This window comes from Melanostigma gelatinosum (genome assembly GCF_949748355.1).
Source record: "Melanostigma gelatinosum genome assembly, chromosome: 13".
Lineage (NCBI taxonomy): Eukaryota > Metazoa > Chordata > Actinopteri > Perciformes > Zoarcidae > Melanostigma > Melanostigma gelatinosum.
The window spans coordinates 25,371,927-25,396,342 of record NC_136646.1 but is presented as its reverse complement, the minus strand read 5'-3'; the positions used below and the strand labels follow the sequence as shown (position 1 = coordinate 25,396,342).

The 24,416-nt window shown below is 47.6% G+C and overlaps 1 protein-coding gene across 1 annotated transcript; it reads left to right on the top strand.

Annotated features, from left to right (window-relative positions):
- Positions 1 to 2,514: 2,514 nt before the first annotated feature.
- LOC306787448 (uncharacterized protein) lies at positions 2,515 to 6,445 on the top strand. The gene is made up of 2 exons (XM_079282578.1): positions 2,515 to 2,744; positions 3,797 to 6,445. Exons 1-2 carry the CDS (start codon positions 2,522 to 2,524, stop codon positions 4,726 to 4,728), a joined length of 1,155 nt encoding a protein of 384 aa, XP_079138704.1. The 5' UTR covers positions 2,515 to 2,521; the 3' UTR covers positions 4,729 to 6,445.
- Positions 6,446 to 24,416: the final 17,971 nt, after the last annotated feature.

The following is a 24,416-nucleotide window of genomic DNA, read 5'->3' as shown; positions in this document are numbered from 1 at the left end:
TTATTTGATTTCATGTCACGTTTACATTTCCACGTCCTGTGTATTGTTCTCTTTGCTCTGTTCTTCCGTTTGTTGTGTTTTTATGTAAATATTTCCATCTTTTGTCATGTTTACTCCAAAAGAAACGATTTTCATGAGCATTTAACAGCAGCACAGAGTGGAGCAGCACTTCAACACAGAGAAGTTAAATACATGTGTATCAACTTGATATACATGCAGTTTATCAATTCAGCAAAGACAAACTATGAAACATCTACGATGGAATTAAAAAGAATAAACACAGGCGGTGTACGTTCTAATAATCGAAATAAAGTTAAGATATACATTGTTATCGTGTTTCTTCTTCATTAATATTCAGCCAACAAGAATGTGATTAAAAACCCTCTTATTTTGGAGGAAAACGAGCCCACTTCCTGTATCGCCTCGTTTCACTGTGTGACTTAATGCACCTTTTCTTCTGTCCCATCCTGCTGAGATTGTGCTGACGGAGCACAAACCCAACAACGCACCAGTCCCCGTTTACTACCACACATTCCTCAGCTGGAACACTGTTATGAAAATATATTACCATACTGTCAATAGTTTCAACAATGATATCCATGTCAGTATATACGCATATATATAAACGTACATATGTATATATGCGTATATATATATATGTACGTTTATATATATACGTATATGTATATATACGTATATATATACATATACGTATATATACATATGTACGTTTATATATATACGTATATGTATATATACGTATATATATATATATACGTATATATATATACGTATATATATATATATATGTATATATATATATATATACGTATATATACATATGTACGTTTATATATATACGTATATGTATATATACGTATATATATACATATATATATATATATATATATATGTATATATATATATATATATACGTATATATACATATGTACGTTTATATATATACGTATATGTATATATACGTATATATATATATATATATATACGTATATATACATATACGTATATATACATATACGTATATATATAAACGTACATATGTATATATACATATATATATATATATATATGCCCAACATCATCACCAACATAAATGAACATCATGCTGTATTGAAGAAGACTTGAAACTAGAGATTGAGACATAAACTCATGTTTACAATGTTTACTGAGGTAATAAATCAAGAGAGAAGTAGAGTCATTTTCTATAGACTTCTATACAACCAGAGGAGTCGCCCCCTGGTGGACACTAGAGAGGATGCAGCTTTAACGCGTGAAGCTTTGACTTCTCTTTAAAGAACCGGAGGTTGCCTCCTGAGGCTAATCCATGACTTGCACCACTTTGTTATTCCCGTATAATATGTCACTTAACTGAAGCGATCAGAAGTTAAACATTAATGATCATACTTCAACGTGGACAAAATATAATTGAGGTTGTTTTATTTTGAAAATATATTTACTAATGCTGCCATATGTGCCTTTAATAAAATATACAAATCATCTAAAATCTTCGTTATGTAATAGTACAGAAGTATTATGATCAAAATGTACTTAATTTATCAAAAGTAAAAGGATTTAAAGCTCATTTTGTTTTTAAGTCTGTTTTCCTTAAAAAGCACAATAAAGACGAATCAGTGTTATTCAGTGTGCTTTGGCACACTGACTGTAATCCTGAGGCTTAATAATAATAACTAATAACACTCTCACTCTACACACACGACTTGGAGATATTCAGTCAAAGGCATCGACTGACTGACTGTCTCTCTGTGTGTCTCTCTCTCAGATCATTTTAGAGAACCCCCCCCCCCTCCCATTTCAAAACAAAAGCCCCAGAGAGTGAATCCTAACTGGAATGCTTGTGATGAAGCCTGTCATTTAATAACCTGTGTTTGTGTGTCAAACATTATGATTATGTCTCCTCTCCCCCTCCCAGTCCCACCCTTTCAAAATAAAAGCCCCATAGAGTAACTGTATCTCAACATGAAGCTCAGAATGAGGTTTGTACAGAAATGACGGCAGCGTTAGCTCCCATCATTTCCAAAGGCGTCTCAAACAAAGGTTTATATCTCAAATACAGAAATGACGGGAGCCATTAGTGGACCGTCCATCACGAACACAAGATTCAATCCAAGAGCACGAATCTAAAAGAGAGACGCGATCCATCAATCGAACCTCAACGATACCACCGGTAACATCGGCGTGTGTAGCTATATATTGCGACGTCTTCGGGCACTGTCAACATTTCTTGCGAAATTTCATAAAAATAATAACAAAAATCTTCATAGTAACACAAACTGCAACACTCACAATAAATGAACCGTGTGCTCTTTAACTATTTATTCTTATTTTTATTTTGAAGCACATTGAGTCTGTGTATGAACTGTGCTATTTTAAATGAACACTAACAAACGCTTTTATTCTGAAGGAACACAGTGTATCCACGGACACCAGCGATCCCGTTTCCTGTTTCGTTTGTTGTTGTCCCGTTCTGTTTCCGGTGTGGATGCGGACGCAGCTTGTTGATGGTTCTAAAATGACCAAACTGCAGCTACTGAGCGGCTACCTGACGGAGCGGCTGGCGGTCGTGGTGAAGGAGATCCTGCACGTGGTTGAGGACACGGTGACCGAGTACCGGGAGGAGACCGCGAAGACTAAGCGGGAGAACGAGAGCCTCCGGAGGCAGCTGCGGGACATCCTGCTGCTGGAGGCCGAGACGGAGTGGCTGAGTAAGGGTCGAGCTAGGCTGCTAGCTCCGCAGCGAGCGGTGCGAGAACAGCGTCCAGGCCGCGCTGAGAAATACACGGAGTTCCATGTTTTACAGCGAAATGACGCTGAGAGGCCGTTAAAACACGACGGCACCGTCTGTGCGGATGACGTAGGACCCGCTGGTGAATTCGGCACCTGAAATAAAATCCACTCCGATCCAATTTAATGACAAACGTGTGTTTTGTGAGCCAGCTGGCCGTTACGTCCTCTTGTCCCTCCGAGCATCAGCGGAGCTTCTGACAATAGATTCAACTGTTACAAGTGAGAAACGTTACTTTTTGGATTTGATAACAATATGCCGAATTAACCCGGAACACGTGTTGATACAGGATTCGTTGAATAATACATGCTCATGTGTTTCTATTGAACATAAAAGCAGATGACGTCATGAAGCCCGATCACAGCAGGAGTCTGGTGCGAGAAGCTGCTCGGTGTCGCATCAGGGGCGTTTGTAGGCTTGAAAGAAAGGGGGGCTTAGCCCCAAGGGGAGCGTCACGTTTCCAAGCAACGCGCGCGGCAATTTGTTTGTACAATGGATGCAGATTGGACCTGACAGTGTCGACTTTACATCGTTAAGTATGATGATGGCTGTTGGATTGTAATTTGAAGGGGGTGAAAACATACAAACCAGAACGCACGCACATATGTAGCGTGTTAGAGTTCTAAAGAACTTGTCCATGTGAGAAACAAGTTTAATTTAATCACATCACCAAACTTCTTCTTTTTTTTTTAAAGCCAATAATGCCAAATAATTTGGGGGGGGGGGGGGGGGAGAACATGTCAGGCGGTCCTCAGCCTAACGACAGCATCACTCTGAACCTGCTCGCAGTTACTCTTCATCAGAACGTGTTATTGTATGAATGGACACAACAAATGAATGTTATTTTACCAGTAATCTGAATATTATAATAAGAGCAGAAGTAAATGAAGTTCATGTTTTCACTGCAGAGACTCGGGCCGATGAGACGGGCCGCTTGCGTACTGACCCTTGTGTTGTTCCTCGTTGTTCCAGGGTCGACCCGGTCCAGTCTTGGTTTTGCGTCTCCTGAGCAGCAGCTCTGTGATGCAGAACCGAGGCCCGGCTCCGAGGAGCCCGCCTCCCCCCAGAACCAGCCCAGAGAGCCTCTGGAGCAGGTGGTTTCTGTGCAGCTGCTGGCGGTCCAGAGCGAGACGTCTCCCATCCTTGTCCCGGGGGACACGGTGCCGGCCGAGGTGAAGCCGGACCCTCAGAGGGAGGCTTCATCTCTTCCTTCTCACTCCACCGACTCGCTTCCTAAAATCCACGTCGACGTTCCCGCCCTCCGAGAGGATCCTCCGGGCCCGGCTCTGATCAAAAGCGAACCCGAGGAACTCGGAGTGAGTGAACCTGAAGGACACACAGACTCTCTGACTCGCGTCTCACAGGAACAGTCCACGGCGGTGACGCGCCCGGACCGACGCCAAGCTCACCGGCACACCAAGAGTCAGGAGAAGGACGCGGCGGGCGACGACGCGGCGGCCGGTCGCGTCCTCGAGCTCGTCCACCGCTGTCCCCGCTGCGGCGAGGCGTTCGGCCACGCTGGCGGCCTCCGCCTCCACCTGGAGCAGAAGAGGAAGACCTACGCCTGCGACTGGTGCTGCAAGTCCTTCGCGCAGTCGGCGGACCTGCGGCGCCACCTGCGCACGCACACGGGCGAGCGGCCGCACCGCTGCACCTTCTGCTCCAAGAGCTTCAGCCAGAGGGGGAACCTGCGGCGCCACCTGCGCATCCACACGGGCGAGCGTCCGTACAGCTGCCCGTACTGCTGCCGCACCTTCAGCGACGGAGACACCATGAAGAAGCACAAGCGCACGCACTCGGGGGAGAAACCGTACCGATGCGTCCGCTGCTCCAAGAGCTTCGCCGGCGCCAGCGGCCTGCAGATACACCTGAAGAGGGACATGTGCTTCGTGGCCAGCGCCTAGAAGTCTGTTCAGGAGAGCGAGAGGCTGCAGGAGGAAGGATGCGAGCGATCGATATCTGCCCGCATCACTAGATCTCCATCAATGTACTCCGGCGACGCTGTCGTCAGGAAAGCGTAGTGTTCCCCCTCAGGTTTGACACTGTTAGCTCTGTTAGCCCTGTTAGCGCTGTTAGCTGCTAGCCGCCGGCTGCTCAGCAGTCGCCATGTTGAGAGCCATGTGGAGGCAACAGATGCTCAAGATTTAGCACCTTTAACTTAAAGGAACAGTGTGGAAGAGTTAGTGGCACTTAGTGGTGCAGTGGCAACCAACTAAATACCGCTCAGACCCCCCCCCCCCTTATTTATTTGGAAACGCTGGAAACAGAACGGTGCAAAGTGTTCACGACGTCAGAGCGAGAAAAGCAGAAACGTTGGCACGAGGTATCGTTTGGGTTTTTTTCCGATACCGGTGCTATGTACACTATGAATATAAATAAATACAAAACACTTGGCTTCAAACTATGAACAATATGTTAACAGTTAACAGTTTACAGTATACTTAAATAAATATAAAACACACACTCCGTACACGCACTACAGCTTCAAACTTCAGCAATTCTTTTGCAGAAATGAGAGCATATTTGCCTTCTCTTGCAAAATACGACTCCTCTTTATTTTACCGGTTGGTGGCCACCACAGCTCAGAGGAGGAGGTTCCGCGTGCCGGATGTTGTGCTGCTTATGAGCGGCGGCGCTAAGGACCCGGATGTCGATGGAGTCCGTAGCCTGCCAGCCGGTACATACCGGCACCGGGTTTCGGTACCCAACCCGAGCTGGAGCTGATCAATACTTCCATCTTTATTACCAGGTCCCTGAACGCATCACAACCTGAGAGTCTAAGTTTGTCCGCTCTGAGCTCCCGTAGAAACACGGAGCCGCTCCCGATGAACATTAATGTTTTTATCATGTTACAACAGTTATGAATATTATACTCACATGCTCTAAATATTACACACTGTTCCTTTAAACACTACGAACACACCTCTGTGTAGTTTCATCTGTAATCTCAAACTAACGCTGTCACAAGTGAAGTGGAGTAAAACGATGAAAGTAGCAGAAAGTACAAATACTCAAGTACCTCAAAGTTGTATTGAAGTGCAGTACTTCTCACGTCAGTACTGTCTGTGTTAGTTCACATTATTAATTGATTCATTAATTCCTTTATCTTCGTTGATTTCTTGCCCCGGCGTCGCTGACGATGGAAAGCTGAACAGGAAGTAGTTTATTTATTTACTGACTGGTGGAGACGTCTCAGTCTGCTCTCCTCTTTCCTCTGTGTGCCTCCTAGTCTCCTCTCTCCTAGTCTCCTCTCTCAGCGCTAGAAGAACAGCTCAGTTCCTAAAATGAAAGGAAGGAAGCGAGGAGAGGAGACGAGGAGAGAGATCACAGTCGGCTCTTCTCATTTCTCTATTGTGTGTCTCCTCATCTCCTCTCCTCGTCTCCTCAGTCTCAGGACGCCGCGGTACCTAAAATACATCTGGAGGAGGAATAGCGAGGAGATGAGTGGATGTGCAGCTGTGACATAACAGCAGAACCTCCGTCTATTATTCATGTTCTCTGATGTTAGAACGTCTGAGGAGGTTCCTGTTTAAAGTGAAGCATGATGGGAAATGGAGGCGAATGTTTGATCCGTGTGATCGTCAGTTTTGTATCGATGTGAAACATCAGAATAAATGTTCAGTGAAACTGTTGATTGATTTCTGACCTTGAACATCTGGACGTCTTGAGATCGACGGATCTTCAGGAAACGAGAATCAAACGTCTTCACACAAATGAGCTCAGAAGGTTTTTCATGAAGAAGAATCAAGAAATAAAATTAAACTAAAACGTGATGAGGAAAAAAAGATTTGTATTTGCTTATATACAAAAGCAACTAACGTACAAATTCATATGTTATCAAAGTATTTCTGATTATATTTGTACATTAACAAGCTGAATAACTCGTGAGACGCAGTCGATCAGTTGTGCACTGATCTGTAGTTGTGCATCTGTAGTTGTGCATCTGTAGTTGTGCATCTGTAGTTGTGCATCTGTAGTTGTGCATCTGTAGTCGTGCATCTGCAGTTGTGCATCTGTAGTCGTGCATCTGTAGTCGTGCATCTGTAGTCGTGCATCTGTAGTTGTGCATCTGTAGTTGTGCATCTGTAGTTGTGCATCTGTAGTTGTGCATCTGTAGTTGTGCATCTGTAGTTGTGCATCTGTAGTTGTGCATCTGTAGTTGTGCATCTGTAGTTGTGCATCTGTAGTCGTGCATCTGTAGTCGTGCATCTGTAGTCGTGCGTCTGTAGTCGTGCGTCTGTAGTCGTGCATCTGTAGTTGTGCATCTGTAGTTGTGCATCTGTAGTTGTGCATCTGTAGTTGTGCATCTGTAGTTGTGCATCTGTAGTCGTGCATCTGTAGTTGTGCATCTGTAGTTGTGCATCTGTAGTTGTGCGCCGTGGCTGCAGAGGGCAGCAGAGACCAGAGGGACGACCAACACTCTGCTGCACTCACAGTTTATTGTTGCATCGCTCACAGAAACGCAGCCGATAGAAACGTGAGAACACCTGTCGAGCACGAGAGCAGCGCCAACAGCTCGACTACGTCGCAGAGGAAGACGTTCATACATTCAGTCGTGCATCAAAGGAGAAGAGTCGTACCTGAATGTCTCATGTCTCAACACTTCGGACCGGCAGTATAGAGACAAAGTATATCAACATATTGCATCATGCGACACTGAGGAAGAACCACTTGATATATCATCATCATCATCAGAACAATAGGATGCAGTTACTTGTTTCTTTTCACAGTTTTCTCATCGAGTGCAGTAGAAACGTTACAGATGGAAGCTGATGACGGATCGTGTACTTCATGGAGAAGTTTAAGACCTTTTGATTCGTTCGCTAAGCCCCTCCCCGGAACAGAAATCATCCAATCATAGCTGAGCAACCGTAACGAGGCACGTTCATACGATGGCGTCAAGGAAGTTGTATATTGTCATAAAACAGTATAAGACTGAAAATACGTCATTAGAAACACGAAACACCCCAAAAATGGCGTTCAAGTGTGTTTTGAACCATGTTCTCACCAACAACTCGTTCTCTCTTCCCAGCTGATGAAAGGAGTCGCTGGATAAAACACATCTGCAGAGATAGCATTACATCTGGAACATAGCTAAGTTAGCTAGCTAGCAAGCCAAGCTAACGGCCATGTTGGTGTTGCTATTGTAGAAGAAGAGAGATGAAGTTTATTCATTTAACGCCCCGTTAAACACGTTAACGTTGTGAATTTAAACACTGCTTGGTTCGGTTTAGGACAAGATTGCGGTTCGGATTAAAATAACTACGTCTAGAGTTACGTAAAGCAAGTCACGTGTGAGTGAAGTAGAGGTTGGAAAAATGTGAATAGTTCAATATATAACATGTTTTTCTAACATTGGCAAGACACTCGAGTACAACGTTGAGTTTTAGTTTCACATGGGACATGAACAGCGGCCTCCTGGGTGAACGTCTAGAGAGTAACTGCACACTGAACTGTGTTAATGGAGCTGTGAACTAATTGATGCGCCTCTTCTGCGATGAAACGTGTCGATACTGGTATTGACATTTCTTAGGATGTCTTTTGATGGCGCTAGCGTTAGCCTCGGTAGCTTCCTGGTGAATCATTTGGCCATTTCAGGCGGTGAAATTGTCGATCGCTGGATAGAAATTACAAGCTGCTTTTGTTTTTAAGTTAAGGATCCATTGTTTCAAACGTGAAAATTTAATTTTTGTCATCGTGAGCCGGGCTTAGCGAAGGTTCACTTAAAAGGATTCCCGTGAAATAACCGTATTTTATCGTCAATGTGGATCATTTAAACCAGCTGACATGACACATTCGCTCGCTGTTAGCACCTTTAAAGAGCCTCCATCTACTCACACAGGTAGAACCCTGGAACATTTCACTGCCTTCAAAATACTTTGTACAAAAATACAAGACTTAAAAATTGCAGGAATAAATTAAATGACATCTTTGCAGGATTTTCTGTGGCCGTCAGTGTTGACAAATTAGACTAATAAAATAACTGAGCCAAAAGAGGAATAGAGCGCTCCATCCAAAGACGCGTCTCAAGTATTTTCAGTATAATTCAGCTACAAACCAGTTATAATGAAAATCATCTCCACTGTCAAAAATAGTTGAGATCCCAGGGAAGCTGCTTTAAATGAGGGAATACATGTTCGGTATGTAAATTAGGCTAAAGGGACATAAGGCGTTAGTTTAACGGATGAAATCTAATAATCATTTTAAAGCAAGCGTGTATTACATAACAAATGTAAAGTGATTTTAACAAATGTAAACCTGATAATAATAATAATATGTGTATCTGAGTATAGTGCAGTCTGGGTGTAGAAAGTACGGAGAAAGAGGAAGTAAGCAGCGTGTTGGCTTCAAGGGATGGGGAAATAATGGTGGTTGAGAAGAAAAGACACAAAGCACAATAATGATGAAGGATGAGATCAATAATCATTTTATAAGCAAATGTGTACGAAGTAAAGTGATAAACAACTGTAACTGTGATTATGACTAATCTGTGTTAGAAATGTGTGAGTGTAGGAAAAGGGGAAGTGCAACAGATGTTGAACACCCAGACACGCGCAGAGCTTGATTGAGTAAGCGCCCAGACAGGGAAGTTGGGGTGATTTCCTCATGCACACACACACAAAAGTTCCAAACACCAAATCAATGATGTCATGTTCATCATGGGCTGAGGGAGGACGTGTTGGGGAAGAGGGGGGAGAGACGCGAGAGGCAGCCCAAAAGTGTTGTAAAAGAAGTAACTTGCAAACAGCAAGACGGGATTTCTACACGAGCCGTCCAGACGCTCTGAGAAGGAGATACGGACGATCGCAACTGAAGTATTCGAGGACTTCGTCTCTGTTCACGGAAAGAAGACCGCTGTTCGTGGACAAAGATTGAAAGATGGAGATTTTCTTCTCCCCACTGCTCGACTTTAACAACTGAACAACGGAGGTACACGGCAGTCCTAGAAAGACTTTGTACTGAGCCTTGAGGACTGTTGAACGGACTCCGCTGCAGAGCAGGAGGACCGAGGGAGCTAGGAGAGCGACTGAGTCTGCTGCTAGCATGCTTCTGGCTAGCTAATGCGTTCTTACCAGCTAACAAGTCTCAGAGGAGAAGACATTGTTGACATGGGACCTTATGTCAACGAGAGACAAATTATTGTTGATCCAGTTTGAATTTATCATGTTTTTTCAATTGAGATCATTTTTCAAATCAAGAAAGTCTGTTTGTTGTAACGTTCAGTTTTGTGTGAAATTGCTGAGTGAACTTCATGGCCTTTAGCTTGACTTGCTAGCTAGCAAGCTAACTTAGCCATGTTCCAAAAGCAACCTTATATTTCCAGATGTGATTTATTAGCGACTCTTATCAGTCGGGAAAAGAAAGAAGTGAGACTTTGTTGTTGGTGTGAAAACATCGTGGTACTAAACACATCGTAGCTTCAGAGAGACGTTGTCTAAAGACACCTTTAGGTGTGTCGTCTTTATAAATACGTATTTTCACAGCCTTATGTTTAACAGTTTTATGACAAAATGAACAAAATTAGCTTTTTAATATTCAAACGGGAAATCACATGAAGCTTTGACTTCACTTCTAAGAACCGGCGGTTGTCTCCTGGTCTTTATACTTCTTGTTCGTGATTACATGATAACACATGGATAATTCCGTGGGATATCTACGATTACGAATTACTATTTTTTGTAGGTTTGGCAACGAATGCTGGCGGAGACCAGCCTGAGAACCTCTCGAGAATCAAATGTAAACATCACTAATAGACGGAGATACGAACTGCCAGTCTGACTGTAGCATGCACAGACGGCGTCATGACACCACAAGTCCAGAATAGAAATTTGATTTTTTCTTCTTCTTAATTTACAAAACAAACTATATGTTAGAAAAACAAACATGCAATTGAATATCAAGAACAAGTCTGTGGTGTCTCTTTAAATCTTCGGTCCAATATATTGTTGGGAACGAAGAGGGGCGTGTTTGGGTTATCAGCATTTAAGAAACTGAATTCTTGACATCAATAGAATTATTAATGTGAGTAACAATTATTAATGATTATTAATAATAACGGGGCACCACCCTGTAAACAGGGACTAATAACCAAACGATAAACTAAGTCTCATAATTAGTGGCCACTCGTAATGTCAATAGTCGGGTGCGACTACACATTCGAAGTGACAGTGAAGGGTTAAGTTCGTACACAAGGCTACTACATACAGATCTTATTACACAAATATGCACAAGTAATCACAAACGACTGCTCTTTAAAATATAACAGAATTTATTAAATCGAAATAATAAGTGATCAGATCAAATAATATCACAACCAACAACGCTGTCATACAATTTTATGTGCCTAATATCTAAACAAATGAATAAAAATGGGTGATGATGTATGTAATACAAGTATGTGTGTGTGTGTGTGTGTGGGTCTGTGTGTGGAAAGGAAGCTGAGTCCTAACAGCTATCGCTAAAGACTACAAAGATGGCGGCGTCGAGTGACGCAGACAAACAGGGAGGGGCCTTAAAGCGTTATAGCTAAAACCTTCCACCAGATGGCGGAGTCGAGTGACTTAGACCAAATGGCGAATGGAGAGGGGGGGGGGTCAGCTATATGTGGTTGCGTGTGTCGGCGCACACGTGTGTTGGAACAATAGGTGAGAGTTTCACCCACAATCCGGAGCTCTATGTGTGTGCAAGTTACGGAAAACAAGAGGAATAAAAGGGGCAGAGAGAGGAATCAGAGTTTCTGTGTGCGATGTCGCGTCGTAGTGAAAATGAGGATCGCCGAGCGTATCTCACACAAGTTGCCGTTGTCGCTTCGCGAACTGACGACACTTATGCCCGATAGTCGCGTTTCCACACTTCACTCACAGAATCGACTCGAGGAAAGAGAGCAAGAACAAAGATGAAATCAAATAATCCCAAAAGCAACAGTCAAACAGGAAACGCACAGTACGACGGACCTCGGAGCTCCGTCGACGATTGCGTAATCTCTCAGCAAAACGAAAACAATGACTTTAACACGACAAAAACACGGGAATAATAACATATAAATGAATGGCCTGAATTAAACTTAAGTTCATTTAAGCTAAACTACGCCCAGACACCGTGACTCTTACTATGAGATGCTTCGTGGCAAGGTTGTAGAGTGTTTGTCGATGAATGGTTTTCCCTCCTCCAGGAGGAAAAGAAAAGCGTGAGGCTGCTGTGGTTTCAGCTGCTGGTTCGGCCCGGCTCGCTGCAGAGAGGAGGGCCTGTGGTTTCCAACGTCGGCTGAGACACGTGTCGGTTCGTATCTCTCGGTAATGGTCGGTGAAGGAAGATTGTTTGGTCTTCCTAGTACCGTGGCGTGTACACGAAGGGGGGGGAGCGGCGCGTGGAAGAACGGATGCTTTCCGCGGGCCAAGGCCTTAACTCAGAATAGACGTGGTTCTTTTTCGTCCAGCGAAAGAACACGTGCGTGCTGAGATGAGTGGGGGTTGAGGTCGATCGGGTCCTCTGGTGATTCTTCTTGAGACCGGACGGGAGTCCAGAGCGAAGAGAGCGATTTTGGCTGCGTTGCCGCTTATAAGCGTGTCTCTGCGCACAGCGGGAGACGGCTTGTCGGCCAATGAAAGGTCCACCTCCGCGGTGGACCGAAGGTGGAGGTGTGGTCATCTCCAGGGGGCAAGGATCAGACCCCAGGTCATTTGTGAGGAGGGGAGGCCCATGTGAGGGACTCAACCAGCCAGGAGGTGGCGCCAGAACCCCAACATCCCCCCTTTGGTCTGAAGAGCGGGATGCTGGTCACGGTCTTTAGAGCAAACCAAGGGCTGGCACTTACATCCATGTGCAGGGGAAAAACTGTCCATATATTCCTGAGAACCTGAAGAGGTTAGACAGTCCAGGTATTCCTGGGATCAAAAGCAGTGGTTAACAGGCAGTGTTCAATGTTCAAAGTTCAGAGTTCAGAGTTCACTGGTGTCTGGTTGCTAACGAAGGTGGCATCTGGGCAGATGGCTTTAACTACTTTTTCCCTACATCTACTATCATACACAATTCAAATCATAGGTGAGCAAAACATTATTCCCAAATAATTCAATCGCTAATATGATGTTGTGATACTTCAAGCATTGCGGTATAGTGTCAAAGAATGTAACAACCCAAATAAAACAAAAACAAAACACCAAGGATAAAAAGAAAAGAGGTAGAAAGAAGGGAAGCAGAGGAGGGATACAGTGGTTACTGATTCTACTCCTAGACAGGACTGGAAACCGTCAGCGGAGCGGTCGCCGGGTGGCTAACACGTGGAGCTCCGTATAGGAGGGAATCCAGTCTGTTCTGTAGCTTCTGGATGTATTTATACATAATATGTGCGACGATTGCTGTGATTATCCAGCCACTAAGAAGGAGTCCCAAGGCTAGCATGCTGAGGTTGTTTGCCTGATAGGGGTTGGACCTAATCAAATGGTTAAACAATGTGGTAGTGAGTCCAGTGGGTTTGAGGCTGAACTGGACCAATTTCGTCCCTTCTGTTAGAAGCTGCTGTTGAATGTTATCATCAAAGGTGAGGTTGTGACCCTTGAAGGCGTCCATAATCTCAATCTCTACATTGTGTGTGTCTGGGTTGAGGTAATGGAGGACGATGTCGTTGATGTGCAGTGTGGCTCCTTGTGGAACTGTCAAAAAGAATGTCTGATTTGGTAAAGTTAGCTTAGTGGCGGTGTCGTGGCGATCGTAGGATACGAGGACTTCGGTGGCGGGGGTGCTAACCAGCCATTTGTTGCCTGCTCGTTCTACTCTCGTCTCCGTACCATCATCCTTGACGGACAGACTACCTCGGCACCTCTGTTCAGGGGACTCGGCTCTCAAGCCGCAGAGGTAGCCTGTTACGTCTCTAACGAAAGGGTTGCTCGGGCAGACCCAGTGGATGTCTTTAGTTTTTGTACACATGCCTAGGTTGGGGATGAGGTAGAGGGAGAGATCGTCATCATGGTAAGCAAGGATTGGCGGTGTTGTGAGGTGTACATGTGTATCACCTTTCCAGAATCCGACATTCAAAACAGACTTCATTCGATATACATTTTGTCTCTCTATGATTGGTAGATTCAGAATGAATCCTATTTCTAGGTTCTTTGGATCTACCGAAATCGGGATGGCGCTGCCAAGACTATAAGCTAGATGTACCTGTGATGGTTGCACAACAGTAGTGGTCGCAGATCTAAGGATTTTGTCAACAAGGTCCAAAGGGACCAGATAGGGTGGGATTTTCCCACTGGTCAAGCTATTGACCGATGAGCTGATTTCTCTGATGAGATCCTGCATTAAATCTCGTACTACTCGTACATAGGTTATGTCTTCTTGGACTACTTCGGAGAGAGTAGCTAAGGCATGCAAGGTGTTATTGAGGAGAGCAGAATGTAAGTTTACAGTGACGATGGTTCCCTGAAGGGTTTTACCCAGGCCCTGTAACTGTGCTTGTTGGAGTTGGATTCGCTGTTGGATCTCTGGCATTTCTTTGTCAAGTTCGCCCATGTGTCTTTGGAGCGCGCTCAGGCTAATGGAGTTGGCGGCCGAGAGGCCGATGGAGAAAAGGGACCCAATGGCCGATGCTGCGACGAGCAGACCGCCGAGGAATCTCTTAGGTCGGTGCTTACCGCTAAGATCCTCCTCAGTGACCAAGAACTTGTGTAATTGGTCGAGGATGTGAGCGGTCGTCTGCTTGGCCCGGTCGACTGTGTCGTGGGCTTGGACTCCGCTCAACCTTCCTTCGGTCAGCCGTGGGGGCAATCGGATATGCTTACGGTACACGTCCCAGGGGTCTAGTCGTACATAGACTCTCTGGGTGTAGAGGCCGCAACGGGTAATTAGGAGTCCGGGTGTCCCTTGTAGGACAATCCCAGTCGGTGGGCCTGGTTCCACCATTTCTAGCGCTTGGGTGAGTTGTAGACCGAAGAGTATGCCGAGGATCCAAGGGAGCCCCATCTGTGAACACACCAGAATCTAATTACTGTGGGGATAATGTATTCTATGTTATAGGTTAGTGCATGCCGACGGGGTGAGTTGGGGCATGCAGTTAATTCCTATCTCTACTGGGGGGAGATGGCCGTAGCCTCTCCTTGGAGTGAACCCGGTTTGTAGGGTTTGATCTGGTTCGCATGGACCCATTTGTATGCCGGTGGCTGTTTGGTCTTAGGGACCCGGATCCGATATGCTACCGGTGAGAGTTTTCCTACGATTTCGAAGGGGCCTGTCCAGCGAGGTAGGAATTTCTTTGAGATTCCCACTGGGCTGGTGAATCTAAAGTAGAAAACCTTGTCGCCCACCTGGTATTCGTGGTGCGCTGCCTTCCTATCGTAGTAGGCCTTAGAGCCTTTTGCGCTGTCTTCCAAGTTCTCTTGGGCCCACGCAAACGTATCTCGGAGGTGCTCACGCAAGTCTGAGACGTACTGATGTGTAGTGTAGGCTGTCGCGACGCTGACATCCTCGGGGTGGTACAGGAGGTGAAGCGGGAGAGTCATCTCCCTTCCCGTCGTCATTTCAAAGGGTGTGACCCCCGTGGAACGGTGCGGGGTGGACCTAATGGCCATCAGTACCAAGGGGAGTTTCACGTCCCAGTCTCTGCCACTGCTGTTAACATACTTCTTGAGCATGCTGACAATGGTGCGGTTGGCCCGTTCGACCTGACCGGAGGACTGGGGGTGGTACGAAATGTGGAATTTGGATTCAATTCCCAAGATATCGTACACGCTAGTCATGACGTGGGAGGTGAAATGGGTACCTTGGTCTGAATCGATGGAGAGGGGTAAACCCCAACGGCTGAACACGTGGTTCAGAAGTAGGACTGCAGTCGTCATAGCCGTGTCATTGGGTGCTGGGAGGCATTCCACCCATTTAGTGAACGCGCATGTGACGGTGAGGAGGTATTTGTTACCTCTCGAGGACTTAGGGACTGGACCGACCCAGTCGATTTGGAGGTTGGACCATGGGAATGTGACCCCCCTTGCTTGAAGTGGGGCACGACTGATGGGGCGGGATGGCTGGAACTGGCAACAGACCAGACATCCCCGTACGTAGGACTTAGTGTCCCGCATCATGGACGGCCAATAAGCGACTTGCTTGAGGGTGTTGAGAGTTGCCTTGTAGCCCCGGTGTCCTCCTGTTGAGGAGTCGTGAGCATGGGTCAACATCACCCCCCTATGGTCAGTTGGGACGACCCAACGGGGCGGGCCCTGACCCTCGTAGGAGTAGACCAACAGACCCTGGTCTATCTTCAGGTGTGACTGGACGGACTTAAGGTCTTTCAGTTCTCGTGAGTCTAACGGTGGCGGTGCCACCTGTTGTGACGGAAGGTTCAGTATCTGGTTTCGAATGCTTTGAATAGCCGGGTCTCGTTCCTGCATCGTGACCAAGTCTGTGTCGCCTGGTTTGCGTCCCAGGTGCAAAGTCTGGAGGCACGACTGCGGATTCTCTGCTTTCTCTTTGGTTTGCCGCCGAGTGATCGCATTCACTGCATACGTTTGGGGGCTTGGGAGCCAGCTTTCCTGGAACTCCCAAGGCGTGCCTTGTTCAGCCCCCAATTTGGCGAGGCGGTCCGCCTCATCGTTCCCGTCCCTATCAGGGCCAGAGGTTTGGGAATGACCCTTTACCTTCTTCCAGTAAATTGTCATCCCCTGGGTTGTCACCAGCTGATCGCATGTGAGGAAGAGCTCTGAATGTTTGACCTCTTTGTTTCGAGCATTTTTCATGCCGTTCGCCTTCCACGTAGGGAAGTGAGAGATGAAACTGTGGCGAGCATAATTCGAGTCTGAGCAGATCACCAGCTGTACAACCGCTTGCCTAGTGGCCTGTTGGAGTGCGATGAGTGCTGCTGCAATCTCTGCGTATTGGCTCGACTTTGAGCCGAGTTGGTAGCAGGGTGGCTCGTTCGTTTCGAAGCCCACCCATTTGATACCGACTCCAGCTCGGATCTGGCTCTCGTGATGGAATGAGCAGCCGTCCACATAGACCTTCGGGAGGCCTTGGCAGATGTTCTCATCGTAGTAATGATGGTTGGATGGAAGCGATGGGGTTGTGATGATTGAAGATTGGGAGCTCGGCTGTTCTTCACAGTCGCAGTGTTGGCACTGCGCCAGACCCTGGCCCAGAGCCATCTTGTGGTTCTGGGCGTACTTAATCTCAACATCATAGCCTTGCAACGCCATCATCCAGGATGCGATACGACTGTTAGAGACTCGACCCTCTCTCAGTCGCTGACTGTTCAAGAATACGACCGGTTGGTGGCAAGTCTCGATGATGACTTTCTGACCTCCGATGTAGCTACGGAAATGTTCCACAGCCCAAACGGTGGCAAGAAGGGCCTTTTCGCAGTCGGAGAACTTAATCTCAACGGTGCTTAAAGGTCGGCTGGCGTAGGCAACGACCCGCTGGTCGGTGTCATATTTCTGTGCCAAAGCAGCGCTAAGGCACTGGGAAGAGAAGCTGGCCTCAAGATGGAACTCTTTGTCTTTGTCTGGGTAGGCCAGACAGGGGGCGGAGCAGAGCTTTTCCTTCAGTTGGTGGAAGGATTGCTCTTGGGGTCCCCCCCATTCGAAAAGGCTATCTTTGCGCAGAAGCTCCGTGAGGGGTCTGGCTATTTCTGCGTAGTCCTCCATGAACTGCCGTGAATAGTTGCAGACACCCAGGAAGCTCCTGAGTTCCGACACGTTTGTCGGAGCTTTGATGTTTCGGATGGCTTGTATCCTCTCTGCCAGAGGTTCAATGCCATCTGCGCCCACCGTGAGCCCCACGTACTTGACCTTAGTACGGCACCACTGGCCTTTGGTGATAGCCAGTTTAGCTCCTGCGGCGGCGAGCTGGCCGAGAACATGGCGGATCTCAGCCAGGTGTTCCTCAAAGGTCCGACTCCTCATGAGGATGTCGTCCACGTATATGAGGTTTCCGCGAGCGGCGGCGTCGGCCATCGCTTTGTGGAGGAAGATGTTGAACTCTGAGGGCGAGTTAGAGTACCCAAACGGGCAGCGGTTCCAAGTGTACTGGCGATTGCCAAAGGAAAAAGCAAGCTTGTATTGGTCGACTGGGTCGACTCTCATGGTCCAGAACCCATTGGCTATGTCCACCGTTGAGAAGAAACAGGCCTCTTTTACCTTTGCCAGTTCTTGATCCAGGTGGATCATTGGCCAACGGGAGAGGGGAACCTGCTTGTTCAGTGGGCGGTAGTCGATGGTAAGACGCCATTTTCCAGTTGGCTTCAGCACTGGCCAGATGGGCGAGTTGTACGTTGAGTTGCACTCCCTAATGATTTGCTTTTCCAGCAATTTGTCAAGGATCTCTTGAATCGAGTCATAGGCGGCCAATGGGATTCTGTACTGACGTACAAAGGTTGGTTGGGCCTGTGGGTCGGTAGGGATGCGAACTGTATGGAGGTCGGTGACTCCGCAGTCGTGGGAGTCTTTTGAAAAGATCTCCTGAAACTCGCGGAACAAGTGTCGAAGTGCGTCTCTCTGAGTTTCTGTTATCAGAGCGTCCGACTTCGCGAGCTGTTGCTCCATCTCTGCCTCAAAGCCAGGGTACGGTTCGTTGGTCGGTGAATCCGCACCCGTGACTGCGGAGGTCGAATCTCCTGGTAGAGTAGTGAGGGTGTACACTATCATGTCGCCGTCAGTACTCAGGGAAGCGTCGTGGATTGCTTCGCTCTGTAGCATTTCATGACGGACGATGGTGATCATTTTGGTCGGAAAGGTATAAAGAAGGCCATTCAGTTCATCCTCTCTAGCTAGGGATGGGGGCAGCTCCCCTATGACAGGGACTGTGAGTTCAAAGTCGTGGAAGGACTGGTCAACCAGTATCCCCAATGGTTGTCCTCCCGTCACCTGGATCGGTGAGTGGGTCAGATTCTGAACCAGTATGTAGGCTGAACGATTGTTCACCTCAAGCAGGGGCATACCACAGACTGTCAAGTTCAGTTCCCAAAAGCGGGGCAGAGGTTGGAAGAATGCCTGTTCGCTAGGCAGCGTCTGTCCCTTAAGGATGACGAGGCGTATGGGAACTCCGGCAGTGCGGGCGGGCACTGTCGTGCCAGTTTCACTGGCGACTTGACACGCCTGGGGGATAGTTTGCCCCGATACCATATGTTCGGGTTCAGTGGCGAGGGGGTAACGCTCAGCGCTACCTTGAGACCACAGAACTTGGTGGACTGTGTCCAATACGGCGCCAAGTCTTACTAGCAGGTCTGCGCCGACAAAGAACGGGGGATGGAGTCTAGGGACCACACTGATCAGGTGCGTCACCTGTTTACCTCCAATCCGTACGTGGAGGGCACACACCCCGATGGCTTTGAGCATCGTTTGCGGTGATTCCGCTGACAGAAGCCGGTGGCTTCGCTGAACGAAGACTGGCGGTGGATTTTGTTGGCAAAGAGTGTTGAACACGTCTTGGCTGACAGCTGATTTCTCAGACCACAGGGCTAGGAGAGCCTCTGGATTCATGATGCCATTGAGGTGTACGCCTTCAGTCAAGCGGGGGGCGTACAATGCTGACGTGGGGTTTTCCAACGAGCAAAGGAAAGACTGGTGATCACGGGGCAGGTTCTCATGGTTTGGCTGCGACGGTCCCAGGTCCGCAGGCGGAGCGGGCTGAGCCGACTCAGGGGGAGTCTCTGGCAGGCACGGGGGCGTCTGCCACTCGTTTTCATGAATGACGCCGACTTGTCCGTCTGGAACTGACGTGTCACCAGTAAGGTTCAGGGGCCTAGGTGTGTCTACCTGTGCCCAAATGTGTCCCTGATGACAATCAATGAGCGGGGCCAATCGGTCCAAGAGGTCCTGGCCAAGGAGTAAGGGTTCGGTGTCTAGGATGCAGACATGAATGGGATGCTTGATAGTCATTCCCTGAAAAGCGATGTCAACCCAGACACGTTTGGTGATGGGCGACTTATCTTGGGTGTAGCTGGTGATGCTGACCGCGCACGTTTCGCTTTGCAGCGTTGTGCCACGGGAATGCATTGCTTCAGTTACCATCAAGAAGGTAGCGGTACACATGAGGCTGATTTCTGACCCGGAATCGAGTAGAGCAAGAGTGTTATGGCCTCCCAGTGTGACTGAGATGTATATACGGCGGGCCCTGCCTTTGCGGACAAGGTCACCCAAGAAGGTCATGGAACGGGGAGGTGCGAAGTCGGGAGTGGCCGTTTCCGGGAGTGTGCTGATGTCTCTTCCCCAACCTACAAAGTAGACTTTGGCGGCAGAGGAAGAAGTCTCTAGGCTTAGTCAGGTGGGCGGCAAGTTGGGATCGGGTTTCCCTGGCGGGGTTGATGGTTTCCCGGGGGGCGTCGCCTTCCCCAACTGCTTGACTGCCTCTTGCACATACTTACGGATTAGGCTCTCCAGCTCAGGCGTTTCAGCTTCCTTTGCAGGGAAGTTGCGAGCCCGTCCGTTGTACCTACCTGGTTGTGGAGGGTTGCGTTCAACCCTCCGTGGTGGATGCGATGTGGGTTGCTGCCGTGGCCTTACCTGGTTGTGACCTTGGGGGTGTCTCTCACCCCCCTGGTTGCGTTGGTCCTCCGACCGCCATGGTCGTTGGTTTCTCAAGGGTGGCCGAGAGTCTCTGGCCCAAGGCCTTTCATTGCCTTCCAACGCTAGGTCAGAGTCTCCGGACTGTTGGATGCCCAGGACTCTGGCAGTGTCTTCATGCTTCTTCAGAGGCCGTGCGCGTGTCTCCCATGCCAGTTGTGCATATTTCCTGATCTCCGGCATCGTGAGGTTACTTGTTCTGCAATGCATGGTAACATCGTACCTCACACCGTCGTGGAGGTTGTGCAGGAATAAGGACTTAAAGGCATGGTCCTCTTCTAGACCAGGGGCGTTACGTCCCTGGAAGTACGCGGATCTCAACCGCCTGAAGTAATCTCTTGGGGCCTCTAGCCTTCCTTGAGAGATCGCAAAGGCGCCGAGAGTGGCTGAAGCGGGATCAGGGTACAAGGAGTACTCCTCCCGGAGAGCCTGACAGAGGCTCGAGTAGCGGTCGCGGATACCTGGCTGGAGTGTCTCCATGAAAACATGGACTCCTCTAGCCGTGGTCTTCCAGATTAGCTTTAGCTTTTCACGCGATGAGGGGCGCGAGATGTCAAGGAGGCAGCGGTCGATCTCCCGTAGATAGTCGTCGATGCTCGACTCTCTGCTACCGGGATCGAAACGTTCTACATCTTTGGCAAGAGACTCAATCTGCCGGGTACGCAGGCCCTGCGCGCCGATGGGGCCTGGGCCGTCCGAGTCGTCTGAGTCTACTAATTCACCTCGAGGGGAATCAGGGCGACTATTCCCCCTCCTTGGGGGAGAGGGGGAGCGGTTTCGTCGCGACCTTGAACTAGGTGGAGGGTATTGGTCTTCCCCCCTAGTGGGTGGCGAGACCGTTCGACTGAAATGCAGGGTGGTCCGACTCGGGCCGAATGAGGCACCACTGTCCAAGGGTTGCGAGGACCGAGGGGCACTGTAGCTGTCCAAAGTGACGTGGTGAGCGGCTAGGTTGGGTGGCACAGTACTTACCTGGGTTAGGGGTGTCTGTCCCTGCGTGGTACTGTGAAGCACTTTCATTCTGTCGTTAGCCTCTAGGGTAGCGTTGAGCTCTGTGTGGATCGCCTTGAGATCCACTCGCAGGGTCTCATTTTCTTCCTGAAGCGCACGACAGTCGGTTTCTCCCTGCCTAACCCCAATCTGAATCTCACCCAAGGCGCTGCGCAGTCTGTCGCATTCCTCGCGGTGTGCGACAGCTTGTAGCTGCATTTTCTGATGGTAGGTGAGGAAGATTGATCCAACCACGTCTTGAATCATGCGTTTTGGTTTATCTGGATGGTTTCCATACGCCATTAGCTCCACTAATTGCTTCTGACACGTGGCTGTGTCGTACGTACCAAAATACTCTCTCTCAGGTAGCGTGAACTTGAGGAGATCGGCCACCGCATCTCGTAATACGGCGTCATCTAGAGCTACAGCTCCAGAAGCGGAGTCTTTGTTGTCGCTCATTCTCTTTTAATAAGCGCGACTCCTAGTGGTTATTGATTCCCTACTGTTAGTAAGAAACTGTTAGCGTTTACGGTTAATGCAGGAGCACAGTGAAATGTCTAGTTCTGTGACTTACAAATTTCTACTGTACTACTCTGAGATATCACTACTGCTTGGCAACCAAAGGTACAAAATGCTAACGTGGCTTAGCACTTTTGGCCTATGACAGCTGTGTGTAACTTCTTTGAGGGATTTAAGAAAACAAAGTATTGGTATTACAAAAACAAACGATCAAACCTACTACACAGCTGACTGTTAGTTTAGGAAATGAAACGAGTAATTGAACCTGAAAGGAAAACGAAATAAGAATTTCGGAAAAATTTAAATTCAATTAAAATTAAGATTAAAATCAAAAATTAAATTACAATAAGGAAAAATGTTGAATATCAAAGGTCTACCTATTTTGGAAAATAAGGTGCAGAAATTTGGATCATTCAAAACAAAGGAAAAAAAATTAATTTTTCGAGAAAAAATTAATTTTGGAAAATTAATTATTCAAAAATAATTATGGATTATTATGCATATATACTGTAATAAGACTGGAATAACGTACCCTCACACGGGGCACCAGATGTTGGGAACGAAGAGGGGCGTGTTTGGGTTATCAGCATTTAAGAAACTGAATTCTTGACATCAATAGAATTATTAATGTGAGTAACAATTATTAATGATTATTAATAATAACGGGGCACCACCCTGTAAACAGGGACTAATAACCAAACGATAAACTAAGTCTCATAATTAGTGGCCACTCGTAATGTCAATAGTCGGGTGCGACTACACATTCGAAGTGACAGTGAAGGGTTAAGTTCGTACACAAGGCTACTACATACAGATCTTATTACACAAATATGCACAAGTAATCACAAACGACTGCTCTTTAAAATATAACAGAATTTATTAAATCGAAATAATAAGTGATCAGATCAAATAATATCACAACCAACAACGCTGTCATACAATTTTATGTGCCTAATATCTAAACAAATGAATAAAAATGGGTGATGATGTATGTAATACAAGTATGTGTGTGTGTGTGTGTGTGGGTCTGTGTGTGGAAAGGAAGCTGAGTCCTAACAGCTATCGCTAAAGACTACAAAGATGGCGGCGTCGAGTGACGCAGACAAACAGGGAGGGGCCTTAAAGCGTTATAGCTAAAACCTTCCACCAGATGGCGGAGTCGAGTGACTTAGACCAAATGGCGAATGGAGAGGGGGGGGGGTCAGCTATATGTGGTTGCGTGTGTCGGCGCACACGTGTGTTGGAACAATAGGTGAGAGTTTCACCCACAATCCGGAGCTCTATGTGTGTGCAAGTTACGGAAAACAAGAGGAATAAAAGGGGCAGAGAGAGGAATCAGAGTTTCTGTGTGCGATGTCGCGTCGTAGTGAAAATGAGGATCGCCGAGCGTATCTCACACAAGTTGCCGTTGTCGCTTCGCGAACTGACGACACTTATGCCCGATAGTCGCGTTTCCACACTTCACTCACAGAATCGACTCGAGGAAAGAGAGCAAGAACAAAGATGAAATCAAATAATCCCAAAAGCAACAGTCAAACAGGAAACGCACAGTACGACGGACCTCGGAGCTCCGTCGACGATTGCGTAATCTCTCAGCAAAACGAAAACAATGACTTTAACACGACAAAAACACGGGAATAATAACATATAAATGAATGGCCTGAATTAAACTTAAGTTCATTTAAGCTAAACTACGCCCAGACACCGTGACTCTTACTATGAGATGCTTCGTGGCAAGGTTGTAGAGTGTTTGTCGATGAATGGTTTTCCCTCCTCCAGGAGGAAAAGAAAAGCGTGAGGCTGCTGTGGTTTCAGCTGCTGGTTCGGCCCGGCTCGCTGCAGAGAGGAGGGCCTGTGGTTTCCAACGTCGGCTGAGACACGTGTCGGTTCGTATCTCTCGGTAATGGTCGGTGAAGGAAGATTGTTTGGTCTTCCTAGTACCGTGGCGTGTACACGAAGGGGGGGGAGCGGCGCGTGGAAGAACGGATGCTTTCCGCGGGCCAAGGCCTTAACTCAGAATAGACGTGGTTCTTTTTCGTCCAGCGAAAGAACACGTGCGTGCTGAGATGAGTGGGGGTTGAGGTCGATCGGGTCCTCTGGTGATTCTTCTTGAGACCGGACGGGAGTCCAGAGCGAAGAGAGCGATTTTGGCTGCGTTGCCGCTTATAAGCGTGTCTCTGCGCACAGCGGGAGACGGCTTGTCGGCCAATGAAAGGTCCACCTCCGCGGTGGACCGAAGGTGGAGGTGTGGTCATCTCCAGGGGGCAAGGATCAGACCCCAGGTCATTTGTGAGGAGGGGAGGCCCATGTGAGGGACTCAACCAGCCAGGAGGTGGCGCCAGAACCCCAACAATATGAAAGTCTGGAGCCGATGATGAAGCGTCTTCTGGAGGATGACTCACCGATCGCTGATGAAGGAACACCACCACGCCGCTCCTCCACCCGTCATGGCGGCTATGAAACGCTCACATTAACTGCCGATCTTTGTGGTGCAGAAGAGGCTCTGTGAGCCACGTGACCCCCTGGAGGCTGAAGGCCGGGGG

Coding starts and splice junctions, on each gene's coding strand:
- LOC306787448 (XM_079282578.1), top strand. CDS start 2,522: ATGCGGACGCAGCTTGTTGATGGTTCTAAAATGACCAAACTGCAGCTA. Junction 2,745..3,796: donor GGCCGAGACGGAGTGGCTGA/GTAAGGGTCGAG, acceptor TCGTTGTTCCAG/GGTCGACCCGGTCCAGTCTT.